Consider the following 24,567-nt stretch of genomic DNA (forward strand, 5'->3'; position numbering starts at 1 on the left):
TCTCATCCTCTTGAGAAGTCTCTCCACAAACTGGACGTAGTTAGAGCCCTGCGTGTCTATCTTGCCAGGACCTCTTCCTTCCGTCTGTCCGATTCCTTGCTAATCATCTCTGAAGGTCGCCAGAAGGGCCTTCCGGCTTCCAAATCCACGATCGCTCGCTGGATTCGTTCTACCATTCTGGAAGCGTATCGTCTTCAGGAAAAGCGGCCCCCTCCGGGAGTAAGAGCTCATTCCACCCGGGCTGTGGCGGCTTCGTGGGCTGCTCGTCACCAGGCCTCGGCCATGCAAATTTGCAAGGCTGCAACCTGGTCATCTTTGCACACCTTCACGAGGTTCTACAGGGTTCATACCCAGGCCTCGTCTGATGCTGTGGTTGGTAGGAAGGTTCTGCAGGCGGCGGTGGCTCACCGGCCGACCTGAGCCTTTCGGTTACTTTCGTTCCTTTTTGCTGTTCCCACCCTTGGGACTGCTTTGGGACGTCCCATGGTATTCTGTGTCCCCCAATAAGGCGATAAAGAAAGATGGATTTTTGGTTCTTACCGTAAAATCTCTTTCTTGGAGCCTTCATTGGGGGACACAGCACCCTCCCTGTTTCAGTTGTACCGTGTTGGGTCTTAGAGTCCCCTGTTGGGTTGGTACATATGGTTCGAGTTTTTTCTCGTTGCTTCTCCTACTGCTTTTTCACCAACTGAGGTGCTTGGTGCCTGTCGGTGGGTGTATACTGCCGGGGAGGAGCTAATTTTATTGTTTTTGCATAGTGTCAGCCTCCTAGCAGCAGCAGCATACACCCATGGTATTCTGTGTCCCCCAATGAAGGCTCCAAGAAAGAGATTTTACGGTAAGAACCAAAAATCCATCTTTTTTTTCTGTTTTCCAGTACACAATATGCTAAAACCAATGGTGTCCTTCGAAATACAACTCGTCCTGCAAAAAACAAGCCCTCACATGGCCGTTTTGACCAAAAAATTAAAAAGTTTGGCTCTGGGAAGAAGGAGAGCAAAAAAGAAAAACGGAAAATGGCCCGGGGGTTAAATTACAACTAGTAAATAGCAACTTTTATGTCAAAATATAACCAAAAAAAGAAGACGACATAATCTCATAATAAAAATACATTTGCTTAAACCAGGGCTCTCAAACTCAATTTACCCGGGGGCCGCTGGAGGTAGAATCAGGGTGAGGCTCGGCCACATCAGGTTTTCCACAAGAAAAGCTCTTACAAAAACATTCCAATGTTATCAAATGTCTTTATTTTTTCATCTTATTTTGTGTAAAAAAATAAAAATAAATTAACAAAATCATAAGAAAAAAATAAATCAATCAGTAATAAATAAATAAAATGAAAATGATAATAATACAGCACATATAGAAGACTGAAGAAACCACATATAGTTGCTGACTAGAGAAATGTAATTATTATTCAGATGTCTGTATTAACAGTTCCTTTAACATTTAACTTTCTGAACATGAATGGAACATTGAACATAAAAACTGTTTTGAACATGGCTTCTTCTGCCTACTTCTTGGCAGCGCTTAGTCTCGCATAGCCGAGCCACATTTGGCTTAAGGGAGGAAGCAGTTGAGACCCGCAGTAGGGCTTGAAGTTGCTCATCAGTAAGTCTGGACCTGTACTTGGACTTACTGAAGTTCAAGGTAGAAAAGAGCTTTTCGCACAAGTATGTGCTCCCAATAAGACACATGGTCCTCTTGAACATTCGGGAAAGCTCAGGGAAGCTGGGGGGCAATTCTCTCAAAAATTGCCCGAGCTTGTCTGCTTTTCCACTCACCTCCCTGAACTTGGCTTTGAGTTCAGAATTGCATTGCAGGTCAATGAGCTCCATTTGAAGCACAGGAGGGGCATCTTGCACATCAAAGGAGAAAGGGTCCGCAAAAATTTGAAATGTGGCTCTGTGCGTCTTGAAGTCTGCAAATCTGTGATCAAATTCCTCCTGTAGCTTCAAAATGACATCCATATACTCCTCACCACTGAATAGTGTGCCTGCTTCCATGAGTGCCTTGCATGATGGGAAATGGCAAAGGTTTGTCTGAGAAAGCTGGGCTTTCCATAACATAAGTTTTGTAGAGAATGCTCTCACATTGTCATAGGCAGCACTGACAAGTTGCCCCTGACCTTGTAACTTCTTGTTCAGTACATTAAGCTCATGTGTGATATCAACAAAAAAGCTAAAGTCCATGAGCCATTTTGGATCACTTAGCACAGGAACAGCATCCCCATCTTTCTCCATGAAGGCTTTCACTTCTGCTCTCAACTCAAAAAATTTCTTCAATATGTTTCCCCTGCTGAGCCAACGTACCTCGGTGAAGTAGAGCACATCCCCATATTCTGACTCCATTTCCTCTAAAAAAAGCACGAAACCTTCTGTGGTTTAAGCCCCTGGATCTGATTTGGTTGATGCATTTCACAACGGAAGACATCACATTGTCAAGCTTAAGGAATTTGCTGCAAAGGGCCTGCTGATGGATAATGCAGTGCAGAGCAATGACCTCCTCCACACCTTCCTCTTCCAGTTTTTTTTTTTTTTAACAAGTGCCACCAGTCCATTTTTCCTCCGTGTCACTGATGGCGCTCCATCAGTTGTTATTCCAACAAACCTCCTCCAAGGTAAACCGGCATTCTCAATGGCATCACACAGCTGGTGAAATATCTCCTGAGCGGTGGTCTGGCCATGCATTGGAATCACTGTGAGCAACTCCTCTATGACTTCAAAATTGTCATCAACACCACGGACATAGATTGTGAGCTGGGCAGTGTCGGTGATGTCGGTGGTCTCATCAAGAGTGACTGAGTATACACTGAAACATTTTGCTTTCTCACACAATTGATCATAAATGTCACTTGACAGGTCAGAAATAAGCTCTGCTACGGTACTGGCAGAAAGGCTGATGTTGCTAAACTGACCTTTCTTTTCTGGACAGACAATGCTTGCAGCCTGTAATATGCACTATTTTACAAATTCACCTTCTTTGAATGGCTTTCCTGCTTTAGCAATCATCTCACTAACCACGTAGCTAGCATCGACTGCTGCAGCATTCTCTTTGGTTGCTTTCTTAAAGAAATCTTGCAAGTTCGCAATAAGGCCGGCTGATGTCCCGCCTCCGACAGCAATATATCGCACCGCCCCACCACTCATTCTGAACCCGGCGCACCTGAGTCTGTGGCGCAGTCCGGTCCCTGCTCGACTGCTCCTGCTGCATGTGTTGTGAGTGTGACTCATACGCCTTGCCTGCTGACAGCAGGGTGCTGTGACTGTCTAGCCATCATCATACTCACCTCCTCCTGCTGCAGCTCCGATGGTCCAGCGCCAACATCTTCTTCCTGTATGAGCGCGCGGTCACACGTCACGTGGTACCGCTCATTAAGCTCATGAATATGGGCACCAAGCCTATGAGAGTGGAGTGGCGTCCATATTCATGACCTTAATGAGCGGTACTACGTGTGACTGGGATTTCACATGCGAGACTCGGCCGTGTTTCTCGCATGTGTGATCCCGGCCGAGGTGAGGGCCGCAAACTATTGTCCGGAGGGCCCAGAGGTGAGGGCAGCAAACTATTGTCCCGAGGGCCGCAGTTGGCCCGCAGGCCGCGAGTTTGAGACCCCTGGCTTTACAGAAAACCGCATGTAGCAATCAGAAATATTTAAGAGTCTGCATGCTTAATAACAACAGGTGCAATAATAAACCGAAGGAAATAAAAAGCATATAAGGTTCTTTAAGGTGTCGTAGAAGAATTCCCACTGTGTGTCTGGCTGCAGAACAAGGGCTGCAGATGGAGCGCCGCCACTCGTCTCATCTTTCAATAGAAGGTAAAGAAGGTAAAGAATACAAAGCACTGTGCCTGCAGCTAAAGGTGGAAGGTGTATCAAGGAATTGCTAACATGCTGTGGACAAGATCCTCTTCAGGTTACTCATATCTATCATTTCTAGGTTTAGAGATCCTCCGTTAGGTGAATGGTAGGGAAGCACTTACTTGTAAACATCATCCTCAATAGGCAAAACATCATAAATCATGGCTTGGAAAGTCAGCTCATGCAGCACTGTAGACATCGGATCAAATCCTCGGTCTATTATAAGTAATTGAGACTGAGACTTCTCCTGCATGAGGAGAAAAGAAAAATTAAAAAACAGCCAATTTTCCACATCACCATATACTGTATGTTTGTCAATTTTAAGGGCTTAACTCAATGGCGGCTCTATGAAGACAACTATAGTTTATGTGAAGTTTCCTCATAACATCATACAGAATTATAGTTCAATGGCCACGTCAATGTGGGGCCAGCTAATCCTCTATTGTGTAGGTCCTGCTAGCATCTATCTGTATTACTACATGCTGCACAAGACTCATGCTAATCATGGGCAGGGCAATAACCAGAGCTAAAATTACCCAGTTCATTAACATCTAAAGTAGAGCCGGAAGGAGCAGTGAATGACAACGGTAGCCTCTTTCTGGCATTTGGTTCCTGCGTATCTGAGACATACTGTATAGACTTGAGTATTAGCCGACCTGAGTATAAGCTCAGGCACCTAATTTTGCCACGAAAAAATGAGAAAAACTTACTGACTCGAGTATAAGCCGGGTATGCATTGTTCCCTCAATCGTGGTATGCATAGCTTCTTATCCCCTATCCTTGTATATGTATGGCTCTTTATCACCTATCCTTGCATGCATGATTCCTGTTTAAAATAAAAAAAACAAAACATCCTATTTACCTGCCTACACGCCCTCGCTGGCACTGCATCTCGTTCCGGCCGCCGGTGCCAGCAGCTCTTTTGGCTGAGCGATCACGTGGCCCATTCACCAAGGTAATGAATATTCACTCTACACCACCTATGGGACTGGAGAGGCGTGCATATTCATTAGCTTAATGAGCGGGACCACGTGATCGCTCGGCCAGAAGAGCTGCTGGGGCCAGAACGTACAAGATGCAGTGCCAACAGCGAGGGCTCGCAGGTAGGCAAGTATGATGTGTGCTGGAAGTCGGCAGCTGCTGCTGTCACTGTCCGCTATTACAGCAGCGGCACAGGCTTTAGCCACAGCCGCCAGCTCCTGCCTGTCACCTGCTGCTCCGCCGATCCCCCTCCCCCCAGCTGGCTTTCTGGGACAATTGACTTGTGTACAAAACAATGTGCTGAAAGACTCGGCTTATACACGAGTATATACGTTACATGGTTTTTTTATGTTGTGCACTATTCGTAAAAGCTCATTCAGACTTCAGTTTTTCTCCTACGAGTGACATCTGTGGTTTTCACAGATCCCACTTTTACCTATGATAGTCCATGGGGCAGTTCACATGGCCTTCCTTTCCCCTAGGACAGAGTAGTCGACACAAGAGCATGGAGACTTGTCCAATATTGATCCGAGTGTCGGCTCAAACTCATCAATGCAAGTCTATGAATGTGAAAAAAAGAAAAAAAAAAAATCTAACAGCACTTGGACGCCAAGAAAAACTGATGAAACTCTGACCAAACTGATAGCAAAAACGAGCACTGGTCAAACTCACTGATGACTCTCAGACTGTTTTTTTTCTGTGAATGAGAAAAATCTCTGTTGTTCTCTGTAGATTACATGTACAAGCTGAATTATCAATTGTTAAAAGTTACAATTGTGTAACTTAGATTTACTTATTTTACTCAGATTTACATTACCTTACACTGATTTCTTTCATCAGTCTTGTAAAACTCCACAAGCTTTTCTTCTACCAAGTTGGCCAAATCTTCAGCATTATCTAAGGGATCTCTATCCAGATGTATCATTATGATGAATAAAAAATAATTTGTATTACCATACAAGAAAGTGTTCATATAAAGTTATCAGACTGGAAAGGCTTTCTAGAAGTTACCTCTTAAAACGCACTCCAGGGTTCTCATCCAAAGTGGCACAGAGCGTTACTATCTGCTGAGCGATGGATCCCACTGCAGATTCTCTATCCACGGATTTATCTGGACTATACAGCAGGTGAAAGGCATCAGGGACATTCAGAAGAAACACCTATAGAGACCAAGAATGCTCATCAGAGAACTGGACAACATACAATAGTTATAAAAAAAAAAATAATAATAATCAGTACAGTTACAGTGAGAATCAGACTTTTGTGATTACCTGAGACTCTTTAGGGAAAAACGAAATATTGATCTCTTTGCATCTTTTTATAGTTTTAGGCTGGCATGATTTTAGCTTTTCAAAAAGGTCTTCTGGACAAGCTGAAAGCCAAACAAATTGTATACATTACATAAAATAACACAACCCCTTTCACATGTGACAAGAAATTTCTGTATGAAAATACAATCATTCTGTGCGTCTCACCGATTCAACTTTTTAATGTCTACGCAAAATATTACAAATCAAATCTGGAGATAGGTCTAGGTCATAATGCAAAAACTTTCATTAGATCCTCAACAATTTTTACTTAAAGCAAACCTGACAGCAGGATTGTGCTCAGTAACCTACAGACAGTGTCAGGTCGGCGCAGTTATACTGAATAATGATCCCTTGATTGATTAAATCAGTCTTGTGGTTGTTGTTTAATCTTTATTTTCAGTTAATGATATGCTAGTGCTCAGGGCGGCCTTTGGGCCTGGCTTTATGTGGTGCTCTGCTTAGGTATTCATCTGTCTGGCTTCTGACAGGTCACGGATCCTTCACTGATCTGCTCCTTATATTACATATAATATTGTGGGGTGTAGTGCAGCGGTAGCATACTTATGCAGTGATGAGGCAGTGACCCAGCAAAATTCAAAGCAAAAGTCCCTTTGAGGGTATGTGCACACGTAAGCGTTTTTTTTTGCATTTTTACCAAATAAAACGCTTAAAAGAAGCATCCCATTCATTTTAATGAATTCTGCACTTTTTGTGCATATCGATGCGTTTTTTTCCGCAAAATAAAAAACGCATCGCAGTAAAAAACGCAGCATGCTGATTAATTTCGCAGAAAATTCCGCATTTCTACCTATTTTCTATGAGACTGGGGACGCTCTGGAAAAAAACGCATAAAAAACGTGCTTTTTTTCGCAAAAAACGCGCAGAAAACGCGCTGAAAAAATGCACATTTTCTGGGAAGGAGTCCGGTTTTCAGTCAGGAATTTTCTGCATACGTGTGCACATAGCCTAATATGTTTACTTTACACAACATTAATGTTCAACTCAAAAATGCATAGCATTAATGTAAAGTTCACATAAACACAGCACACAATGTCCTCCCGATCGCAGCCGGGCACATACCTCTTGATTACAGTCACTAAACACGCTAGTTCTCCTCTGACCAGTTGCCATGGGCGACACTGTGTTAATGTCTCTTTACTCACAGCATTTCACACTACATGATATCCTTGTTTACAGTCACTAAACACGCTAGTCATCCTCTGACCAGTTGCCGTGGGCGACTGCACCACAGTGTCAATGTTCTACTCATAGCATTACACAGTCCACAATATCCTCCAGTTTACAGTCACTAAACATGCTAGTCCTCCTCTGACCGTTGCCGTGGGCAACTGCACCGCTGTGCAAGCAGTGGGTGTCAGGCGTCTCAGCACCCTTGAATGTTTGGCTCCGCTGGCCTGTGTTGCCTCCCACAGGTGGAGCGCTGTAGAGCTGACTACTCTGTCCTCTTTCAAACACCAGACTGACCGCGACTCTGACCCTGACACACCCAAACCCTTTCCTGCAGGGCTTTTAACAAAGAAACCTGTGGCCTTCAGCCACATGGAAAACCCGGGCCTGGAATGAAAGGGACTGCACAACTACCATCCTGCAGTCTGCTTCACAACACAACATCTCAGCACAGGTTTTCCCTACATCTGCCTTGGACACTAGCATGTCCAAGACTACACTTATTTCCATTATTTTAGTTTGCATTGCAGTCACAGCTACGCTCGTGACTGCCATGCACTCCTTTGGCCTTCAAACACCTCCGTGCACATCCTGGGGAAGAACACACAGTGACCCTTACTTGTGACATTGATCACTGCTTCACAGGGGTTGGGAAAAAAAATTCAACTTAATCAAAATGGAGCTGGTGGGCTGTAGCAGGATATATGCATTTATGCTTTATTCCTATTATATCATGGGGTAAAAAAACAACAAAAAAATTGTCATCAAAATGGTGCTGGCACAGTAGCAGCTATCACTTTCTGTTAGATGCTACTGTGCAAATGCAGCTGCCATTTTGCTAGAGAAAAAAAAATTGGCTTGATCAAAACCTGCTATCGCTGAAGACAATTTTTTTTTACCACGACAATAGTATAGGATTAAATCTTAATTGCATATAGGCATACATGCTATTGTTTAGGTGCGGCCTCCTGTGCCCATTTGATGAAGCTGAATTTGTTTTTATAACCCCACAATAGTATATAAAATAGGGGACAGGTCAGTGACCTATCATAAGCCATACAGATGAATATGTTAAGCAGAGCCCTACAGAAAGCCTCACCCACAGCCCCGTGCACAGGCTGCCCCGAAGCACGAGAATCTCATTAACTGGAAACTACAAATAAAGATGAAACAACAACCACAAGATGGATTTCGTCACCCAGGTATCATTTTAATCAGTATAACGGCGTTGACATGACACTGCCTGTAGGTTACTATGCACAATCCTGCTGACAGGTTCCCCATGTCTCCTTCTACCCTTAGATATCTTTGTATCTCACAATAATATCCACAAAGCTGATTTACTTTGTTTCTATTGTAATCTGCAAATTTTTATCCTTTTTCCAAGTTTATTCTTTGTTGAATATGAAAATCTTTCAATAAAAATTACAATTATTTAAAAAAAATTGATACATCATGAATATAAATGTAATTTTCTTTTGTTAGTTTGGTAATTATTTTACATTTATGCACATTTTATAGTTTATAAACAAGGTCCAAAGTGGACCAAAATGTAGGCCCAGTTATTTCTATGAAACTACACGTGGCACCTATGAAAGTAGTAAAACATATCAATTTGGAATCAACATAATCATACTGAGATCAATAATTTATTTTCTCCATTGAACTTTTTTCAATTTTTGTATAATTGGAAAAAGAGAAAACAGCAATTCTGTTTTTTTTATTTTTACCACTTACACAAGTGACAAGGTATCTTTATTCTGTGAGTCGGTAATTGCGGAGACATCAAATTATATATTTTTAGGTGTCACTAATTTCATACTGAAAAAAAAAACAAAAAAACACTTTTTGAAGAATGTTTATTTTAAGGACATACTCTGACAGCAATAACGTTACTTTTGTATGATGACCAGAATTTTTTTGGGGGTAAATAATGTGCTTTGATTTTGATTATAATTGTTTGTGAGGCAAAATGAACACAAAAAAAAAAAAAAAAAGACGCCTCTCACATATCCAAACTAGACGTCACACTTTACACTGACGAGTGGCAGTAGCCAGAAACACAGTGTCTGCAAACTGAGATTTTGGCTTTTATTTCTAAGTCATGTGACAAGGCTCATTAAAGGGGCGACATTGACTTATAGGATTGCTACTTCCTACAGGTGGTATTAGAGTTCTAGTCCTCTTCTTTGAAGAGACAATTTGCACATTTCCCAGAGGAGCACTGCAGCTTGAAAGTCTCCTCATCTCGACATGCTTAACATGTCACTCTCCACAAGAAGTGATACCATTGGGTCCCTCATGAAATATACAATATACAGGTAGAAGTACATTTAACCCATAAATAAAATATTGCCTACTATACTCACCATCACTGAAGTAGATGTAGGCAGATTTATACTTGCAAGAAGATTTGGACTTGAAGTCCGTCACAATGCAATCTACAGACTGAAATAAGCCAGGGAAAGACAGGGTATTACCAAGAACGTTTACTCTGCACCAAGCCGGACCAATTAGACTGAAAAATTACTATTGGCTTAAAATAAAAATCTGTCATTTAGTCCGGGACTAATGATATCATTAATGGAGATTGGTGAAGATCCAACACCGATCAACTGAAATCTGCTCCTGATTGCCTGATAAAAGATGATGGAGGAGGAGACCGCAGCTCCTTACAGGAGTAAGCGGCCACCATCGGAAACTGCACCTCATCTCCTATTCTAATCTGAACATACGGCTTGGGGGTACTTTGTACAAACTGTACCTAAAAGAAGGCCCAGAGATTATATTTTACATATCCATAGGGCTCCACTTACTAGATAGATCCCCAAAAAACGAGATCCTTCAGCCTCCATCAGGGTGCAGTTTGCTGCCATGCCATGTCATGGCTAAAACATATACCATGGGGTATACATTTGTTTCCTTCTAATGAAACCCTCTGAGTGACATGTCACTGTATACCAATCAAAGGTACATGTTGATATCTCTATACTCCTGACAAAGCTCAAATGCTGTGTGCATGGGGACACTTCAAAAAACGAGGTACAGGGGGAGAACCCCTCTAAGCCATGCAAGTTACATGACACATAATCAGAGGAAGACAAACTCAATGCGAGATAACATTATTAAGATGAGCGACTACAAACCTTTTCATTTGGCGATATGAAGTATATAGCCTTTAAATCCTCCACTGGTTGTCTTGCCTTATAGAGGTCTTCTACAACTAGAAAAAAGAAAGACATTGGAAGAGCTTGGCCGTAGTATATGTAGCTGTGAGAATAGAACATTCATTTACAGTTTTGTTTCCAAGTATCATGAATACATTTCTTAACAACACAATGGCTCATCCATTATTATGGATGGGTGACAACTGTGGAAGGTATTTCCATGCTCCGGAAAACCCTTTAAGACATTAGGGCTGTGTTTCATGGATGCCAACTCAAAAGGCAACCTGGATATCTAGGTCAAGGGATAAAGGATTTTTATTGATGACCATTTATAAACAGTAAGAAGAGCAGTGTGACAATCTAGTTTATTAAAGGGAATGTGTCAGCAGGTTTTTGCCATTTAATCTGAGGACAGTATGAGGTAGGGGTTGAGACATTTCAGTGATGGGTCACTTATCAGGTTGTGTGCTGTTTCATTACAATGAATGTTTTATCACCTGAACATCATCACTGCCGGACATAAGGACACTCAAGCACTGGTCCAACCACGCCGCGTCCTGTGATAAGCAGCTCCGTATCAATAGACTATGTACACAGAAAGCTGTGATGTGGGCTGAGTTCTGCTACATCTAAAAATAGTCACAACTGCTGCAACCAGTAAACCAAGTCACACTGTTATGAATAAGTTACCGGAGAAGGAAAAAACAAAAATGCAAGCTAAGTCCAGAAAACCGTAGAGGTTGGTAGCTAGCGGATTGCAGACCCCTGCTCCTATTCACAACAACTAACAGTAGCCGTGGAGCGTTCCTACGGTGGTCCTAGACACCTCTTCACAGCCAGAGAACTAAATAAGCCTAAAGAAAGAAAGGGGAAATCTAAACTGCCCCAAAGCAGACCCCAAAGCAATAGACAGCCCCCAACATGTATTGTCGGTGAAGACAGATGAAAACACAAACACAGACAGAAAGACAGGCAGCGCAAACGATGGGGCCCAACTAACTAGATAGGAAAGGACAGAAAAGATGCTGGCTGCAATCCGCAAAAACCCTACCAAAAATGTCCCAACACTTCTGATAGGAAAAACGGCCCTGAAGTTACTAGACTTCAAAATCTCTATATCAGCACTCCGATATATTCTGAAGACAGAGAAAAAGAGATTTAACCGACCAGGGACAAAAATGGAAATTCAGCAAAGCCCCAGCCGGGGCTGGCTGAACATAAAACTAAGCAAATCAGACAAAATCTCATGGAACAATAACAGAGCAAAACTTAGCTTTAGAAGACAGGAACTGAACTGGAGGCCAGAGCTCAGAGCAGAGAAATCACCAGCAACCCTACAGGGCGACGGTTGCCTTATATCCACTCAGAGATTCCGGATCTCCGATCGCAATCCACCTGTTCAGGTGACAGGTCTCTCCCATCCAAATCAGTTTCATGACCTCCCTTCACCAGCAGAGGGAGTTCATCAGACATCAAAGGTGAACAAGAAAATGAGCTCACAACACACACACATCATTGTAATCAGGTCTCTTTTACTACATCATACTGCCCTCAAAAGAGGTAGTAAAACCCTGGTGACAGTTTCCCTTTAATAAACTGATGTGTTCAACCAAACATCATTTATTATAGCATATTCTTTATAATTATAATAAAATTAAAGCAATAAACGTCATTTATGTTTTTTATGTTACCTGTAATACCCTCTTGGAGTAAATCTGTCATTTTGCAGCATGCCGTAAGCAGCTTAGTGGTAAACTTGTCGAGAAGTAAAATCTGAAAAGGAAGCACAAAATTTAAAGATTTAATAATCGGATTAAAAATTGAGAATAAGCCATTTGTGCCATCAGGGTGATTAAAACAAAAAAGACACTCAAACCTGGTTTCTTATATTGGAGTGTCAAATATCTGCAAGAATGAGCGCACAAGAAATTCATTCTATAATATAAAGCCTGTTAACATTGTACCTTTAGGCTTTACACAGAAGTGAGAAGGCATCAGATGTGAGGATAAACCGGAAAATATCAACTTCAATAACCGCGGGTCTATATAATAGACTATTGAGTTGCACTCAACATATAATACAAAGCCTATGCACCTTCCAAACTAGTGTCAGGCGCTATTCACATCTGCTGGGAGAGTCCAGCTTAGATTCTGGCTGACTTTAATGTATAGCTCCGTATTCAGAGCTATTTCTCCCGATACCATAAAAGAAGTTCAAACCCAGCAACACTTTGTGGATTCCATATTAACTAGAAATCCCAAAATGAGTGTGAACATCTCTTTAAAGGGAAGCAGTCTTTAGTTATATAACCTCAAAGCAGCATAACGTAAGGGCTAAGAGCCCGATTCCAGGGATTTCACTTGCTGTAATTACAATAAAATCAGAGTTTTATCAGCAGGAGATGATCACTGCATGCACGGCAGTACAAATAATCTGTGTAACACAGCCCCCACTACTGATTGTACAGTGTACACAGAAAGCTGCCAGTGAAGGGTATGGGGGGGTTATACAAGGATCAGCATTTCTGCACTGCTCCATCTACAGCAGAGAAAACAGGGGTTCTATCAAAATTGCACTAAGTAACCAGGAAGTGACATATTGCTGGAATCAGGGTCTCCGTTCCCACATCATGCTGCTCTCAGATTCCCTTAAAGTGAAGAAGAGACTTCTGTTTAACTATTGTCCAAATAATCATATAGCAGCGATCACATGGAGCTGCTAAACAGTTCATATACACACACACACTGAAAAGCCATAATTTGGTAAAGGCTGCCAGCATATGGCGTAAAGCGTGACTTCAGACTTGCAAATTCTCACAGCGCACGCACTGCAAGCCATGAGTATTCACTAGTGTCAGCGACAGTCAAGTGACTGCAAGTATACAATATGCATACCTCCTGGCCAGAATCTGACTACACTATTTCCGGCATGCTCAATGCAAGTATATTGCACATGGGCAGAGAAACCTGCGTGCTGACATCAGATAATCCTCACACTGTGCAATGTGTGCCCTGTGAGGGTTGTCAAGTATGAGGTCACAACGACTGTGGACTTGTCGTTTTAGACCAGACAACCTCTTTAATTACGAGATATCCCCACCCCTGCAGAATATCACCCTCCACCAGATTAAATAAAGTCAATAGCATCCATATACGCCATGGACTTCAATTGCTGCCTATTCAGTTAAAAGTTGTTGTCCGATGCAAATCTATAAGTCTGTAGTCACTCTGTGTGACTGCAGACTTTTTAATTCCCCCACACGCACTGAGAGCTACGGGGATTCGCGGTTTCTGAACCGGGACCAGAGGGTATGTATAAGTTATACATACTCCCAGCCAGTAGGCGCAGCCTCACTCTCCATACATGTGGCCGTCCAGTGGGCGTGTTCAACTAGAGGTCGCTGCCTCGCTCCATACTACTGGATGGAACAAGGCGACGCCCACTAGAAGGGGTCTGGCCAGAACCGGTGAATCTTCGCAGCACACAGTGCACACTTCTGGCCTCCATATAGTAAATGACACAGTGGCTCAGTGGTTAGCACTGTAGCTCTGGTGTCCCGGGTTCAAATCCCACCAAGGTAAACATCTGCAAAGAGTCTGTATGCTCTTGGGTGGGAATTTAGATTGTGAGCCTTAATGGGGATCTATTATGCACAAAGGTCAATTGAATATACATTTGGGTGGGGAAAAACGCCTCTTTCTTGATGTATGGTGTTACTGGCTATTGCTCTGGTGATCTAGAATTCTGTAGATAATACAGACACCATGTCACCACATAATATTTATAGTTACCATTTTTCTTCCCCAAGGATCCTCCATATTTTCAGTCGATTATTTCTATACACATATTGTTTCCAAGTGCCCATTCAGAATACAGGGAAACTTGTGACAAGGTGGGTGGGATGCCTATGGCTCAACTCGTGTAAAAAGGCTAAAACTACTTTTTTATTTTCATGCAATTTTTAGGTCTCTGCTAACAAGTTTGGGAAAAAAAAAATAAAACAAGCAAGCAAGCACACCAACTTACTTTCCATTCCCCCTCCTTCCTACAGTCGTCCAGGACTTCTGTTTTGATCTCTAAAATACAGAAATACAAACATAATAAACTTGAGCTATCCACAAAAAAAGACAACGGGACTCAGACATCCATGACTTATCGAAAGTAAAAACAGATATGTTGTACATTACTGTTTTGGATTAGATTGTCATAGGTCTTTCAGGTTATTTTTTCTTTTCCCATAAGTGTGTGTGTGTCTGTGTATATCTAATATATAAAGCTCAAAGTGTGTATGTATGTATGTATGTATGTATGTATGTATGTATGTGTGTGTGTGTATATATGTGTGTGTGTGTGTGTGTGTGTATATGTCCGGGATAGGCATCCGCACCGTCGCAGCTACAGCCACAAAATTTGGCACAGTCACACGTCTGGACCCCGAGAGCGTCCTAAGCTATGTTGTGAGGCGAAATTTTAACCCCGCGCGTTCCAATTCACCAAACAATTTTGCCCCTATCTACATACTGGGGGGAAAAGTGTGTGCGTGTCAAGCCCCCCCCCTCATTATGATGTCACAATGCCCCTATTTGCATACTGGGGAAGCAGTGTGTGCGCGCGTCAAGCCCCACCCCTCATTATGATGTCACAATGGTTGCCATGGCGACGCTGATGTCATCATAGGTTGCAAGCCCCGCCGCCGCTCATTATGATGTCATAATGGTTGACTATGGAATGGAGGATGTGTGATGGGTATATGGGCACCGGACTATGGGATGGAGGATATGTATGACAGGTATATGGGCACGGGACTATGGGATGGAGGATATGTATATGGGCACGGGACTATGGGATGGAGGATATGTATGATGGGTATATGAGCTTGGGACTATGGGATGGCGGATATGTATATGGGCACGGGACTATGGGATGGAGGATGTGTGATGGGTATATGGGCACTGGACTATGGGATGGAGGATATGTATGACGGGTATATGGGCACGGGACTATGGGATGGCGGATATGTATATGGGCACGGGACTATGGGATGGAGGATGTGTGATGGGTATATGGGCACTGGACTATGGGATGGAGCATATGTTTGACGGGTATATGGGCACGGGACTATGGGATGGCGGATATGTATATGGGCACGGGACTATAGGATGGAGGATGTGTGATGGGTATATGGGCACTGGACTATGGGATGGAGGATATGTATGATGGGTATATGGGCACGGGACTATGAGATGGAGGATATGTATGATGGGTATATGGGCACGGGACTATGGGATGGAGGATATGTATGATGGGTATTTGGGCACGGGACTATGAGATGAAGGATGTGTGATGGGTATATGGGCACTGGACTATGGGATGGCGAATATGTATGATGGGTATATGAGCATGGGACTATGGGATGGAGAATATGTATGATGGGTATATGGGCATGGGACTATGGGATGGGGAAAATGTATGATGGGTATATGGGCATGGGACTATGGGATGGAGGATGTGTGATGGGTATATGGGCACTCGACTATGGTATGGAGGATATGTATGATGGGTATATGGGCACGGGACTATGGGATGGAGGATAATTATAATTTTCTATAACTAACCACAGTTAGTTACTATGCCCGGGCAGCGCCGGGCTCTTCAGCTAGTATATATACACTCACTGGCCACTTTATTAGGTACACCTGTCCAACTGTGTGTTAAGACTTAATTTCTAATCAGCCAATCACATGGCGGCAACTCAGTGCATTTAGGCATGTAGACATGGTCAAGACAATCTCCTGCAGTTCAAACCGAGCATCAGTATGGGGAAGAAAGGTGATTTGAGTGCCTTTGAACGTGGCATGATTGTTGGTGCCAGAAGGGCTGGTCTGAGTATTTCAGAAACTGCTGATCTACTGGGATTTTCACGCACAACCATCTCTAGGGTTTACAGAGAATGGTCCGAAAAAGAAAAAAAATCCAGTGAGCGGCAGTTCTGTGGCCGGAAATGCCTTGTTGATGCCAGAGGTCAGAGGAGAATGGGCATACTGGTTCGAGCTGATAGAAAGGCAACAGTGACTCAAATTGCCACCCGTTACAACCAAGGTAGGCAGAAGAGCATCTCTGAACGCACAGTGCGTCGAACTTTGAGGCAGATGGGCTACAGCAGCAGAAGACCACACTGGGTACCACTCCTCTCAGCTAAGAACAGGCATCTGATGGCTACTTTCAGCAGGATAATGCGCCATGTCATAAAGCTCGAATCATCTCAGATTGGTTTCTTGAACATGACAATGAGTTCACTGTACTCAAATGGCCTCCTCAGTCACCAGATCTCAATCCAATAGAGCATCTTTGGGATGTGGTGGAACGGGAGATTCGCATCAGGGATGTGCAGCCGACAAATCTGCGCCAACTGTGTGATGCCATCATGTCAATATGGTCCAAAATCTCTGAGGAATGCTTCCAGCACCTTGTTGAATCTCTGCCACGAAGAATTGAGGCAGTTCTGAAGGCAAAAGGGGGTCCAACCCGTTACTAGCATGGTGTACCTAATAAAGTGGCCAGTGAGTGTATATTTATCTAAAAAATAAACACAACAACTCTGCTGTGCTTCTCCTATCCATTACAATGTTAATCACAGACTACACACATAGTAATATAGTTATTAAGGTTGAAGGAAGACTTTAACCCCTTAATGTCCAATGACGGACACAGTCCGTCATCAGACATTTCCCCTGCTTTGATGAGGGCTCCGGCGCTGAGCCCGCATCAAAGCCGGGACATGTCAGCTGTTATGAACAGCTGACATGTGCCCGCAATAGGCGCGAGCGGAATCGCTGTCCGCCCGCCCCTATTAACTAGTTAAATGCCGCTGACAGCGTGCATTTAAATAGCATTTCCGGCCGCCGGGCCGGAAATGACGTCACCGCCGACCCCCGTCACGTGATCGGGGGTCGGCGTCATGTTGCCTATGAGACCTCTATGGTTGTTCCAGGCATATGGCTTTCAGCGCCACCCGGTGTTCAGCGCTGAAAGCACAGCAGTAAATCTGCCACATATGGGCGATCTGCTCATCGCCCATATGTAGCAGAGCCGATCGGGTTGCGCAAGCTTCTAGCCTCCTATGGAGGCTATTGAAGCATGCCAAAAGTAAAAAAAAAAAAAAATGTTTACAAATAAAAAAAAATTAAAAAAAACCTAAAAGTTCAAATCACCCCCCTTTCTCCCCAATCAAAATAAAACAGTAAAAAAAAAAAATCCCACATACACATATTAGGTATCGCCGCGTTCAGAATCGCCCGATCTATCAATAAAAAAAAAGCATTAACCCGATCGCTAAACGGCGTAGCGAGAAAAAAATTAAAAACGCCAGAATTACGTTTTTTTGGTCACCAAGACATTGCATTAAAATGCAATAAGGGGCGATCAAAAGAATGTATCTGCACAAAAGTGGTATCATTAAAAACGTCAGTCCGGCACGGAAAAAATAAGCCCTCACCCGACCCCAGATCATGAAAAATGGAGACGCTACGGAAAATTGCGCAATTTTTTTTTTTTTTTAAGCAAAATTTGGAATTTTTTTTCACCACTTAGATAAAAGAGGACATATACATGTTTGGTGTCTATGAACTCGTAATGACCTGGAGAACCATAATGGCAGGTGAGATTTAGCATCTAGTGAACCTAACAAAAAAGCCAAGCAAAAAACAAGTGTGGGATTGCACTTTTTTTGCAATTTCACCGCACTTGGAATTTTTTTCCCGTTTTCGAGTACACGATATGGTAAAACCAATGATGTCATTTAAAAGTACAACTCGTCCCGCAAAAAATAAGCCCTCACATGGCCATATAAACGGAAAAATAAAAAAGTTATGGCTCTGGAAAGAAGGGGAGGGAAAAATGAAAATGTAAAACCAAAAATACCCCTGGTCATTAAGGGGTTAAGTCCATCTAGTTCAACCCATATCCTATCCTAACTTGCCCTAACATGTTGATCCTGAGGAAGGCAAAAAAAAAAAACATGTGGCAAACAGTGAGCTTCACATTGGGGAAAAAAAAAAAAAAAATCCTTCCCGACTCCACATACGGCAATTAGACTAGCTCCCTGGATCAACGCAATATTAACCCCTTCACGACCTTTGACGCCACGTAGGCGTCATGAAAAGTCGTGCCAGAACGACCCATGACGCCTATGTGGCGTCATGACTTTAAAGCTCCCCTGCGGGTCGGGTGACCTAGGTCACTGAAAGGTCACCCGACCCGTAGATACAGGGGGCTTTGTTCTTCGCCACAGGGGGCGTGGCTTCGCCCCCATGTGGCTACGATCGCTCCGATTGGCTGTTAAAAGTGAAACAGCCAATCAGAGCGATAGTAACATTTCATCAATGAAAATTGATGAAATATTACAATCCAGCCATGGCCGAAATTGCAGTAGCATCGGACATGGCTGGAGACACCGATTCCACCCCCCCCCCCCCACTGGCGATCGCCCCCCCCCCGCAACTGAATGACAGCGGCGATCTGCCGCCGCTGTCATCATCTGCCCCCCTCCCATTCCCTCTGCTCCCGCCAGCTTCCGATAACCCCCTCACCCCCTCTCACCTCCCCCGGCACCTTCTAAGTCCCCCTGTCGCTCCCGGTGTCCGGCGGGTCCGGTTCATGGGCGCCGCCATTTTGGAAAATGGCGGGCGCATGCGCAGTGCGCCCGTCCGAATCTGCCGGCTGCAGATTCCATTCTTTCATTTTGATCACTCTCACAGTGATCAAAATGAAAGAAAAAGTAAATAAACCCCCCGATTATCACCCCCATAGGTAGGCACAACTAATAAAGTAAAGAAAATATTTTTATTTTTCCATTAGGGTTAGGGTTGAAAAGAGGGTTAGGGTTGAAAAGAGGGTTAGGGTTGAAAAGAGGGTTAGGGTTAGGATTGGAAAGATGGATAGGGTTGGAAAGAGGGTTAGGGTTGAATTAGGGTTAGGGTTGGAATTAGGGTTAGGATTGGAAAGATGGATAGGGTTGGAAAGAGGGTTAGGGTTGAATTAGGGTTAGGGTTGGAATTAGGGTTAGAATTAGGGTTAGGGTTGGAATTAGGGTTAGGCTTGTGGTTAGGGATGTGTTAGGGTTAGGGCTGTAGTTAGGGGTGTGTTGGGGTTAGGGTTGGAGTTAGAATTGAGGGGTTTCCACTGTTTAGGCACATCAGGGGGTCTCCAAACGCGACATGGTGCAACCATTGATTCCAGCCAATTTTGCGTTCAAAAAGTCAAACGGTGCTCCTTCCCTTTCATGCCCCGACATGTGCCAAAACAGTGGTTTACCCCAACATATGGGGTATCAGCGTACTCAGGAAAAATTGCACAACAACTTTTGGGGACTAATTTCTCATGTTACCCTTGGGAAAATAAAAAATTGGGGGCTAAAAAAATTATTTTTGTGGAAAAAAAAATGATTTTTTTCATTTTCACGTCTCTGCATTATAAACTTCTGTGAAGCACTTGGGGGTTCAAAGTGCTCACAACACATCTTACAAACGTTCCTTGGAAGGGCTAGTTTCCAAAATGGGGTCACTTGTGGGGGGTTTCCACTGTTTAGGCACATCAGGGGCTCTGCAAACGTAATGACGACCGCAGACTATTCCATCAAAGTCTGCATTTCAAAACGTCACTACTTCCATTCCGAGCCCTGACGTGTGCCCAAACAATGGTTCCCTCCCACATATGGGGTATCAGCGTACTCAGGACAAACTGGATAACAACTTTTGGGGTCCAATTTCTCCTGTTACCCTTGTGAAAATAAAAAATTGCGAGCTAAAAAATCATTTTTTGAGGAAAAAAAAATTATTTTTTATTTTCATGGCTCTGTGTTATAATCTTCTGTGAAGCACTTGGGGGTTCAGTGTGCTCACTACACATCTAGGCAACTTCCTTATGGGGTCTAGTTTCCAAAATGGGGTCACTTGTGGGGGGTTTCCACAGTTTAGGTACATCAAGTGCCCTGCAAATGTAACATGATGCCCGCAGACCATTCCATCAAAGTCTGCATACCAAAACGTCACTACTTCCCTTCCGAGCCCTGACGTGTGCCCAAACAGTGGTTCCCCCCCACATATGGGGTATCAGCGTACTCAGGACAAACTGTACAACAACTTTTGGGGTCCAATTCATCCTGTTACTCTTGTGAAAAAAAATTGCGGGCTAAAAATCTTTTTTTTTTGAGGAAAAAAATGATTTTTTATTTTCACGGCTCTGCGTTATAAACTTCTGTGAAGCACTTGGGGGTTCAAGGTGCTAACCACACATCTAGATAAGTTCCTTGGGGGGTCTAGTTTCCAAAATGAGGTCACATGCGGGGGGTTTCTACTGTTTAGGCACACAGGGGCTCTGCAAATGTAACATGACACCCTCAGACCATGCCATCAAAGGCAGCATTTCAAAATGTCACTACCTCCCTGCTGAGCCCCGACGTGTGCCCAAACAGTGGTCCCCCCCCACATATGGGGTACCAGTGTACTCAGGACTAACTGTACAACAACGTTTGGGGTCCAATTTATCCTGGTACCCCTGTGAAAATAAAAAAATTGCGGACTAAAAATATTTTTTTTAAGAAAAAAAAATATTTTTTATTTTCACGGCTCTACGTTATAAACTTCTGTGAAGCACCTGGGGGTTCAAAGTGCTCACTATGCATCTAGATAAGTTCCTTAGGGGGTCTAGTTTCCATAATGGGGTCATTTGTGGGGGAGCTCCAAAGTTTAGGCACACAGGGGCTCTCCAAACACGACATGGTGTCCGCTAACGATTGGAGCTAATTTTCATTTCAAAAAGTTAAATGGCACTCCTTCCCTTCTGAGCCCTGCCGTGCGCCCAAACAGTGGTTCCCCCCCCACATATGGGGTACCAGCGTACTCAGGACAAACTGGACAACAACTTTTGGGGTCCAATTTATCCTGTTACCCTTGTGAAAATAAAAAATAGCGTGCTAAAAAATCATTTTTGAGGAAAAAAAATGATTTTTTATTTTCACTGCTCTACTTTATAAACTTTTGTGAAGCACTTGGGGGTTCAAAGTGCTCCCTACACATCTAGATAAGTTCCTTAAGGGGTCTAGTTTCCAAAATGGTGTCACTTGTGGGGGAGCTCCAATGTTTAGGCACACAGGGGCTCTCCAAACGCGACATGGTGTCCGATAACGATTGGAGCGAATTTTCCATTCAAAAAGTCAAATGGTGCTCTTTCCCTTCCGGGCCCTGCCGTGCTCCCAAACAGTGGTTTATGACCACATATGAGGTATTGGAGTACTCAGGAGAAATTGTCCAACAAATTTTAGGATCCATTTTATCTTGTTGCCCACGTAAAAATGAAAAAACTGAGGCTAAAAGATAATTTTTGTGAAAAAAAAGTACTTTTTTTTTTACAGATCAATTTGTGAAGCACCTGGGGGTTCAAAGTGATCACTATGCATCTAGATAAGTTTCTTGGGGGGTCTAGTTTCCAAAATGGGGTCACTTGTGGGGAAGCTCCAGTGCTTACGCGCACAGCGACTCTCCAAACGCGACATGGCAAGCGCTAAATATTCCAGCATATTTTCCATTCAAAAAGTCAAATGTGCTCCTTCCCTTCCGAGCCCTGCCGTGCGCCCAAACAGTGGTTTATGACCACATATGAGGTATCGGTGTACTCAGGAGAAATTGTCCAACAAATTTTAGGATCCATTTTATCCTGTAGCCCATGTGAAAATGAAAAAAAATTAATGATAAAAGAAAATTTGTGGTGCAAAAAATAAAATGTCCATATTTTCCTTCCACGTTGCTTTAGTTCCTGTGAAGCACCTGAAGGGTTAATAATCTCCTAGAATGTAGTTTTGAGTAGCTTGAGGGGTGCAGTTTTTAGAATGGTGTCACTTTTGGGTATTTTCTGCCATATAGACCCCTCAAAGTGACTTCAAATGTGAGGTGGTCCCTAAAAAAAATGGTTTTGTAAATATTGTTGTAAAAATGAGAAATCGCTGGTCAACTTTTAACCCTTATAACTTCCTAACAAAAAAAAAAAATTGTTTCCAAAATTGTGCTGATGTAAAGTAGACATGTGGGAAATGTTATTTAGTAACTATTTTGTGTCACATCACTCTATGGTTTAACAGAATAAAAATTCAAAATTTGAAAATTGCGAAATTTTCAAAATTTTCGCCAAATATGTTTTTTTCACAAATAAACGCAAAAATTATCAACCTAAGTTTACCACTAACATGAAGCCCAATATGTCACGAAAAAACAATCTTAGAATCGCTAAGATGCGTTGAAGCGTTCCAGAGTTATTACCTCATAAAGGGACACTGGTCAGAATTGCAAAAAATGGCCAGGTCATTAAGGTCAAAATAGGCTGGGTCATGAAGGGGTTAAGGAAACTAGTGTATGTACCCTGTAATATTATACTTTTCAAGAAAGGCATCCAGTCCCTTCTTAAATTTTAGTAGGGAATTACTCATTACAACATCATATGGCAGAGAGTCCCATAGTCTCACTGCTCTTACAGTAAAGAATCCGCGTCTGTGAGTATGCTTAAACCTTCTTTCCTCCAAACGTAGAGGATGCCCCCTTGTCCCCGTCACATGTCTAAGAGTAAAAAGATCATTAGAAAGGTCTTTGTACTGTATCACCCCTAAGACTTCGATTCTCCAAACTAAATAACCCCAAGTGTAATAACCTGTTTTGGTATTGCAGACCCCCTAGTTCCCTAATAACCTTGGTCGCTCTTCTCTGCACCCGCTCCAGTTCAGCTATGTCTTTCTTATACACCGGAGACCAGAACTGTACACAGTATTCTAAGTGTGGTCGCACTAGTGACTTATATAGAGGTAAAATTATGTTCTCCTCATGAGCATCTATGCCTCTTTTAATGCATCCCATTATTTTATTTGCCTTTGCAGCAGCTGCCTGACACTGGCCACTAAATATGAGTTTGTCGTCCACCCATACACCCAGGTCTTTTTCAGTGACAGTTTCGCCCAGTGTTTTACAATTAAGCACATAATTATACATCTTGTTCGTTCTACACAAGTGCATGACCTTACATTTATCCCCATTAAAGCTCATTTGCCATTTATCAGCCCAAGCTTCTACTTTACATAAATCCTCCTGTAATATAAAATTGTCCTCCTCTGTATTGATTACCCAGAGAGTTATGTGACACAAAATAGTTAATAAATAACATTTCCCACATGTCTACTTTACATCAGCACAATTTTGGAAACAAAATATTTTTTTGTTAGGAAGTTAAGGGTTAAAAGTTGACCAGCGATTTCTCATTTTTACAATAAAATTTACAAAACCATTTTTTTTAGGGACCACCTCACATTTGAAGTCACTTTGAGGGGTCTATATGGCAGAAAATACCCAAAAGTGACACCATTCTAAAAACTGCACCCCTCAAGCTACTCAAAACTACATTCAAGAAGATTATTAACCCCTCAGGTGTTTCACAGGAACTAAAGCAACGTGGAAAGAAAAAATTGACATTTTAATTTTTCCAAAAAAAATTTTCTTTTAGCATCAATTTTTTCATTTTCACATGGGCAACAGGATAAAATGGATCCTAAAATTTGTTGGGCAATTTCTCCTGAGTACACCGATACCTCATATGTGGTCATAAACCACTGTTTGGGCGCACAGCAGGGCTCAGAAGGGAAGGAGCTCCATTTGACTTTTTGAATGGAAAATATGCTTGAATATTTAGCGCTTGCCATGTCATGTTTGGAGAGCCCCTGTGTGCATAAACATTGGAGCTCCCCCACAAGTGACCCCATTTTGGAAACTAGACCCCCCAAGGAACTTATCTTGATGCATAGTGATCACTTTGAACCCCCAGGTACTTCACAAATTGATCTGTAAAGAAAAAAAAAAAAGGACTTTTTTTTTTTTTTTTTTTCACAAAAATTTTCTTTTAGCCTCAGTTTTTTCATTTTCACATGGACAATAGGATAAAATGGATCCTAAAATTTGTTGAGCAATTTCTCCTGAGTACACCGATACCTCATATGTGGTCATAAACCACTGTTTGAGCGCACGG

The 24,567-nt window shown here is 42.7% G+C and overlaps 1 protein-coding gene across 2 annotated transcripts in view; it reads right to left on the reverse strand.

Moving 5' to 3' along the window:
• The window catches only part of STXBP3 (syntaxin binding protein 3), a 152,364-nt gene that overhangs the window by 100,770 nt on the left and 27,027 nt on the right, over nucleotides 1-24,567 (reverse strand). For both annotated transcript variants that reach the window (XM_073582860.1, XM_073582861.1), the window contains exons 2-9: nucleotides 14,536-14,585; nucleotides 12,200-12,281; nucleotides 10,488-10,564; nucleotides 9,711-9,789; nucleotides 6,115-6,215; nucleotides 5,855-6,003; nucleotides 5,661-5,751; nucleotides 3,985-4,109 (exon numbers count right to left, since the gene is read on the reverse strand). In XM_073582860.1, coding sequence (XP_073438961.1) covers nucleotides 3,985-4,109; nucleotides 5,661-5,751; nucleotides 5,855-6,003; nucleotides 6,115-6,215; nucleotides 9,711-9,789; nucleotides 10,488-10,564; nucleotides 12,200-12,281; nucleotides 14,536-14,585 — 754 coding nt within the window. The remainder of the gene's footprint in view (nucleotides 1-3,984; nucleotides 4,110-5,660; nucleotides 5,752-5,854; nucleotides 6,004-6,114; nucleotides 6,216-9,710; nucleotides 9,790-10,487; nucleotides 10,565-12,199; nucleotides 12,282-14,535; nucleotides 14,586-24,567) is intronic.

Source organism: Dendrobates tinctorius, unplaced genomic scaffold (assembly GCF_039654945.1).
Source record: "Dendrobates tinctorius isolate UK_male_01 unplaced genomic scaffold, ASM3965494v1 ptg000074l, whole genome shotgun sequence".
NCBI classification, from domain to species: Eukaryota; Metazoa; Chordata; class Amphibia; order Anura; family Dendrobatidae; genus Dendrobates; species Dendrobates tinctorius.